This window comes from Hordeum vulgare, chromosome 2H (assembly GCF_904849725.1).
Source record: "Hordeum vulgare subsp. vulgare chromosome 2H, MorexV3_pseudomolecules_assembly, whole genome shotgun sequence".
Taxonomy (NCBI): Eukaryota; Viridiplantae; Streptophyta; class Magnoliopsida; order Poales; family Poaceae; genus Hordeum; species Hordeum vulgare.
Genome location: NC_058519.1, coordinates 653,183,945 through 653,191,651, shown reverse-complemented (window position 1 = coordinate 653,191,651; position 7,707 = coordinate 653,183,945). Strand labels below are relative to the sequence as shown.

General features: G+C 44.4%; 1 protein-coding gene across 1 annotated transcript; it reads left to right on the top strand.

The window, feature by feature from the left end:
- The first annotated feature begins 517 nt into the window (after positions 1-517).
- LOC123431239 (uncharacterized protein At4g06744-like) lies at positions 518-2,398 on the top strand. The gene has a single exon (XM_045115065.1). The coding sequence runs from the start codon at positions 649-651 to the stop codon at positions 2,287-2,289; it is 1,641 nt and encodes a 546-aa protein (XP_044971000.1). The 5' UTR covers positions 518-648; the 3' UTR covers positions 2,290-2,398.
- The last annotated feature ends 5,309 nt before the right edge of the window (positions 2,399-7,707 follow it).

Genomic DNA, 7,707 nt, shown 5'->3' with positions numbered 1-7,707 from the left:
GGACCTTATCCCTCTTAACCTCCAACCAAAATCCATCTACTGTAAACTTATGTAAGTATAGCATTACTATTTTCGTAATTTTCTGATTTTTTCCATGCTTTCCAGCAGTACTTTTTTTAAGTAAAAAACTTTCAATCTATTCATCTTTAATTATGACAGAATTTCTTGGACAATATGACATAAATTCTTTGACACGGGCAAATACTACTACACATTACCTCTCACTAGACCAGTAGCTAGATAGCCATTGCCCAAATTTGAAGAAGGGTTTACATACATGGGGTCTACCCCATTAATTGGACCACGATCAGTCGACGGAGATCGATGGAGGCCGATCATGGCGGCCATTGTTGATGCACTGCACTGCACTTCACGCTGCCGGCCGGAGTAGTACCTGTAATTCTCCTCCCACCGCCGATCAAGACCAGTTAACCGCCAACCCCACTACGTACCATCCCCCACTTAAACTTCGATCTCCCCTCCCTCGTTCCCACCCCTTTTCCTTTCGTTTCGCCAAAGCATTTCATATTCGCTTGCCCTCCACTTGTCTCGTCTCTCCATGGCGACCAGAAAACGACCCGTCGGTCTCTCCCTTCTTATACCACGGCCGCCATTCTCCGAGAACGGGAGGAGATCGGCGTGTGATGCATGGCGCGGCCAAGTGATCGACGACGTGCGACGATGGCGGTTCGGGTGGCTGCCCCGTCTACGGCTGCACCACCCGCGCTCGTCTTTGCGCTCGCGGTTGTGTTTGCTGTGGTGAGAGCGGAGGGTGGCTCCGGCCATGTGAGCTTCGGCGAGGCGGCGAACGGCGGCAATGCACCGTCGTTGAGGGCCGGTGAGGTGGGTGCGGGTCTGGAGTTAGCTGCCCGCGATCGTGTGCCGGCGTCGAGGGTGTCGGTGGTAGGTTGCGTGTGCGTGCCGTCGGTGGGGTCACTGGAAGGCTGCGCGTGCCCGCCAACACCGCCACCGCCACCTCCCGCGTGCCCGCCACCGCCTCCACCTCCACCACCGCCATGCCCGCCGCCGCCTCCACCGCCACCACCGGCGTGTCCTCCACCGCCACCGCCGCCACCCGCCTGCCCGCCGCCGGAGCCGGAGCCGACGCCGTGGGATTTCGAAAACAAGAAGTTGGAGCAGCTGTACCCGGTGATCCAGGCGTTCAAGCGCACCATCACGAGCGACCCGCTCAACGTGACGGCGACGTGGGTGGGCACCAAGATCTGCGACAGCGCCAAAGGCGGCGGCGCGTACAAGGGCTTCTACTGCGACACCCCGCCGGACGACGTCAACAAGACGCTCACCGTGGCGTCCATCGACTTCAACGGCTTCCACCTGTGCGCGCCCACGCTGGCCGGCTTCATCGACGCCTTCCCGGACCTGGCGCTCTTCCACGCCAACTCCAACAACTTCTCCGGCGACCTCCCGGACCTCACCTCCCTGCGCTACTTCTACGAGCTCGACCTCTCCAACAACGGCTTCTCCGGCGCCTTCCCGGCTGCCGTGCCGCCGCTCGGCCGCCTCGCCTTCCTCGACCTCCGATTCAACGGCTTCGCGGGCGAGGTGCCGCCCTCCGTCTTCGGCATCTCCGTCGAGGCGCTCTTCCTCAACAACAACGCCTTCACCGGCGTCATTCCCGAGAGCACCTTCGGCACCAGCAGGGCCGAGTACATCGTGGTGGCCAACAACCGCTTCACGGGACCCATCCCGCGCTCCATCTTCAACGTCTCCGGCACGCTCTCCGAGATCCTCTTCCTCAACAACGACCTCTCGGGGTGCCTCCCCTACGAGGTCGGACTGGTGGAGGGGCTCATGGTGTTCGACGCCGGCGGAAACCAGATCCGCGGCCCCATCCCGCTCTCGTTCGGCTGCCTCGCCGACGTCCAGGAGCTCAACCTAGCACGGAACCAGCTCTACGGCCACGTCCCCGACGTGCTCTGCCTCCTCGCCAAGACCGGCAAGCTCACCAACCTCTCCCTCTCCGACAACTACTTCCACTCCGTGGGCTACCACTGCATGGAGCTCGTGAGGAGCCGCGTGCTGGACGTGCGCCGGAACTGCATCCTCGGGTTCCCCGGCCAGCGCCCGCACATCGAGTGCGCCATGTTCTACGCCGACCCCACCAAGCACTGCCCCTTCATCCCACACATACCATGCGACCTACCGGGGTTCAAGCCGAAGCAGACGGCCGCCGCTGCCGCGTTACCCGCCGGGGAGAGCGCGGTGCATGGCCTTGGAGCGGACGGGAGCGTGGCGGCGAGAACCACTGACGTCGGGATAGGTGGTTAATTAGGTGAGGTTGAACAGCAAAAATGTGACACATATATGAATCGTTTGGTCATTGATGAATTCTTGAAGTGTTTTATTATAGTATATGTCGACCTGATCGCATGAAGCATCATTGTGTTGTGTTACTTATCGGGCAAATAAGTTCAAACTTAATAATTTTTAGCTTGGTAACCACATGTCCCATGCGGTGGTTCAACTCAATAATTTGTAATAAGATTTGTAAAGCTCGGAGTCAAGTAACTGCCTACCAAGTAGGGCCTCCAGTTGATCACAACCAGGGATTTGGCGTTGCCGTGCGGAAAATTCTGTTATGCGAATCTAGTATACTCCACGAGAAATCGACTTACTTTTTGTCAAAAAAGACCCCACTTCCACAACTGAATTGCTAAAAAAAAACTTTAAATGAAATTGACAAAAAAGACCCCCTATACAATGGCGGCAGGCACGACACGTGACACCTCCTGACACATCCAGAGAGTGTAGCACTGTTCACCCGGGGTGGGGCAAAAAAAAGATGAACAGTTTTTTTTTAAAAAAAAAAGCATAAAAACACACAAAAAACTGGAATTATGCACCCATCTAAAACAGTTGATATTTTCCTGCTATTTTTTATCTTTTATAAAAAATATTGTTCATCCTTAGTGAAATTCTTATTTCTGAGCATATAAGAAAACTGCCCCTCGCATGAACATCGTCGTGAACAGTGCTGCCGCCTCCGGTCGTGGCGGCATGTGCCACGTGCCGGCTGACGCACGTGCCGCCACGATCCCGGGATCTTTTCTACCAATTTCAATCAAAAGGGGTCTTTTTAGTAATTCTGTTGAGCAGGTGATCCTTTTGAACAAAAAAATGATTTTTTGAATGTGAATTAGTTTTGACAGAACTTTTTAATAACTTTGTTCGGATGCAAATTTCATAAGAAAAATCGTCTTGTAACCACCCGATATTTTCCGGTTACCGAAATCGCGGTGGTCCATGAGACTTCTTTTCATCCAGAGTCCAAAACCCTGACTAGGACTGAGCAAGGTTGTAGGATATAATTTCTCTCTTCTACTATTCCTTGAAAAAAAGTCGGGTAGATATTCAAAATTTAGCTTTCATCACTAACCTCTCTCTCTCTCTCTAGCTAGATCTGTCCTCCTCCTAGTATTAGGCCATTCGGTCAGGCATGCCCTCCAACCCCACTCTCTCGCTCCACCTCTCCGTTGGATGACCACGCCTAGGGATATAGAGCGGCATCTGGCCCGATCTGCCCCGCTTTCAAGTCAAAACATCTTAGGTTAGTTATAATTCTTTCAGCCAAATTTAGCTTAGTTTGAACAAATATAGTCTTTATGCGGGATTATGCGGGATGCCGCCTACATCCCTAACCACGCCTGACTACAACCGGTCCTTGTTGATGCTTCCATTGTCGTCCCGACCTTGCGTGTCACCCCTCACCCGACCACTCCTAGCCGCTCTCACTTGGTACCCCCTCCCCAACAACCCTTTCCCCGACCACACAACAATGCTACCCAGCGCCACCCGCGTGAAGCAGCTCGGTGGCGAGGTCAACGACATCGGTGCCCTTGAGCCAGCACCAAACAGAGTTTTTCTGTCTCTTTGAGGTCCACCCGCGGAGATCTCGTCCATGAGGGCTTGCCGTAGTCGACGAAGACGACGGGTTAGGTGAGTGTGAACAACAATAGGTGACATATATGAATCGTTTGGTCATTGAATTATTTAAGTGTTGTATCGTATATGTCGATCTGATCGCATGAAGCATCATTTTGTTGTGTTATGGAAAATAAGTTCAACTTAATTTGTTAGACGTTGTAAATCTTGGATTCAAGTAACTTCCTACACAATAGAGATGCTAGTTGATCACAACAGAACAGAACAGAGCACAACAATAAACATGAACACACGGATGATAGTTCAACACTTGTACACTAGCATACCACACATCAAAGCATACTAGCAATCCATCCATGACCACTAGCTATCAAACCTTGCTCAGAAACAATTCCTAGCATGCTCGAAATCAACCACAATTAGCTACTAGAACATCACAACCACACAGATCTGAAGATTTAATCCTACCACATGCTCAGATCTAGATAGAACCAGTAGAGAGGAGGGGGTGATTGAACTCACGAACGCCATCGAAGTAGGTGCGGAGTACGCGCTAGAGACGTCGGGGAAGAGGAGCTGTTGATTTACCGCCGACGTAAACCGGTCGCGGGAGTAGTTGTGCCGCTTACCTCGTCGTCAATGTGAAACCGCGCCGGAAGGAGAGCTCAAGAGGGGGGAATGGTGGTGGGAGTTTTACCGCTGCGGTGACCCTGCTATATAGGGCGACCGATTTGGCTGGCGGTGATGCGAAATCGTCCCACCGAATTTTCCTAGATGCACAGGAGCTCCCCTCATCTTCCTGCTCGCGGGAGCTTACCGCCGTGTTCCCTTCCCTCGCATCGCTCGAGTCTGACTCGCTGAAAACTGTCGATTCAAATGTTTCTAGCAGGGTTGGCTGAAGAGTGCTTTAAGGCTCATACGGGCCAACATTTTTATGCGGTTCATGCAACCAAACACCCCGTTTTCTTCCATGACGGGTCTGGATGGAACTAGTGCGAGTAACCAAGTACATCCATAATTACTGTTACACGATGGAGAAGAGCAAAAGGCTGGGTACCAAGGTCAAATTGTTTGGTTGGTCTCTGAACCATATCTAGCATGCTTACTATTCTTCGGGTTAGACTAGCAAAATGGCCCGTGCGTTGCAGCGGGAGAAAAAAACATATGTTGTGCACATTATGTTCACACATCATCGTTTGATTTTGAAATTATGTTCAAAAAAGCAAAAAAATGTTTCTTCTTTTAAATTTATTCACAAGTTGAAGCAATCTTTACATTTAAAAAAAAATCATGGTTGTAAAAAATATTGGTAACTCAAAAAATTATTCTTAATTTCAAGTTTTTTTAGAAAACATACAATAATAATCCGATCCATCCGAGAGATAATTCTTCAAAAATCACACGGGTATATTTTCACAAAGACTTAGAAGGATTAATGTTTAGCTACATACATTAGATCTTTCATGAACTTTTTTACAAATATGAGAACAATTTTAAAATCAAGAACATTTTTTACAATTTACAAACATTTACTAAAAATTGTGATTATTTTTTATATTTCAAACGGGTTTAAATATTTTCTTTTGAATTGGAGACCAATTCTAGAAAAGACGAACATAATTTTTGATGCTGGAGGTTTTTACGTTAAATTCACAAACATTTTTGAAACGCATGAAGTTTTTTCTGAATAAACAAACATTTTTATAAGTTAGTAATATATTTATTAAATTCACGGATATTGTTTTGGAATTTGCAAAAAATATTATAAAAATCCGGCGCCTTTTTTGAATCCACAAACATTTTATGTTTTCGTCAACATTTTAATTCAAAATTCCTATTTTTAATATGCAAATGCTTTTGTAATTCTAAATTATTTAAATTAGAAGTAAACAAAAATGGAACGGAAAACTTTAAATAAAAACGAAACTACCAAAACAGGCATTAGCTATTTTTAAAATTTAAGACATTTTTTAAATGCATTAACATATTTTGAATTAGAAAGCATTTTGTTAAATGCTTTTAATTATTTTTAATACATGGAGTTTGATTTGAAATCATGGACTTTTCTTATTTTACAAACATTTTTTCAAACTTGCAAACATTTTATTGTATATGCGAGCATTTTTTACAAAAACTCCGAGCAGTTTTTGAAGTCACAAACATTTTACTTTTTTAAATATGTTGATTTAAAATTATGTTTATTAAAAGTTTAAAGGTTATTTGAAGTTTAAAATTATTTAAAATAGAAAAATAAAATGGAACTGAAGATAAATAAATAGACGGAACTCAAAAAACTGGCGCCTGTGCATGGGCCGGCCCATATGGTGTGCTGGATATTCTCCCAGGGCGCAGGGCGTAACATAGGAGGCTTTTACATCGGCCAGCCCAGTCGGAGATTTTTCGCTTACTGAAACGTTTTCTATTACTTACCGGTGGCATGGTGGGTAATTTATGCAAACTTCAGAGGCAATTTCCATGACGTACCACAGTAACAATAGGTGCTTTATTAATATACTAGCAAAAGACCCCGCGCGTTGCAACGGAGAAAAAAACCACCATCCTCAATGGCGATGACCACATTATGTTCATATCTCATCGCATGATTTCAAACATTTGTTCGTTCACAAATGCAAGAATATTTCTTCTTTTAATTTTATTCACAATTCACAAGTTGAAACAATATTCATATTTTTTTTTAAATATCATGGTTGTCAAAAAACTTGATAACTCAAAGAATTATTCTGAATTTCAAGAAATATTTTTTAAAATATACTACAATATTCCGATCCACCCTGACAATTAATTCTTTAAAATTCACTCACGTAATCTGAAAGACTCAGAAGCATTACTGTTGAACTGCATACACTGGATCATTCGTGAACATTTTTATAAATTTGTGAACATTTTTAAAATCAAGAACAAGTTTTACTATTTATAAACATTTTTTGAAAATTCCAAACAATATTTTATATTACGAACTGTTTTCAAGTATTTATTGTGAATTGGCGAATAATTCGTTTTTGCATTATCAAACATATTTTAATTGCATTAAAGAAATTTTGCAAAATGATGTACTTTTTTTGATTCACGAATGTTTTCTCGAAAATTACATTTTTCTTTAATATGTAAACATTTATACAAAAATCCCAAACAATTTTTGAATTTGCAAACATTTTATGTTTTATCAAACATTTAAGTAAATATATATTTTTTGAATTTCGAAAGTTTATTTTTGATTTATTTGAATTAGGACAACAAAAAGGAACAGATAAATAATAGTAACTAAAAAACTAAAAAAATAGGCCCCTCCCATGGGCTGGCCCAAATGGGCGTGCTGTGTATTTTCCAGCGAGCGGAGCGTAGTATAGCTGGTCCCTATGCTTGGGCCGGCCCATGCGTGGATTCGCTGCAAAACGTTTTTTATAACTGAATAGGTGGCATTGGTGGGTAATATTAAAGAATTTTGGAGGCAATTTTAATGACGTACCACAGAAGCAATAGGTGCTTTATTAGTAGGGAGGACTAGCAAAAGGGTACGTGCGTTGCAATGGAAAAAAATACCACATACTTTTAATTTATAAAAGGTGATCCATAATTTGAGTATTTGTAGCTATGACCCAAACAAAGATGATCTTAGTCTCAAAAAAATAGTTCATGATTTCACATGTCTTCTATTATAATATGACTTGCATGTAGATTTAATACGTATAAATAAACAGTCAAATGATCTTCAATTCCGTCCCTAACCCTGATTCTGTTGAGATGTTCATCCACAATTCAAATTAGTACTGATATGAAAGAAAG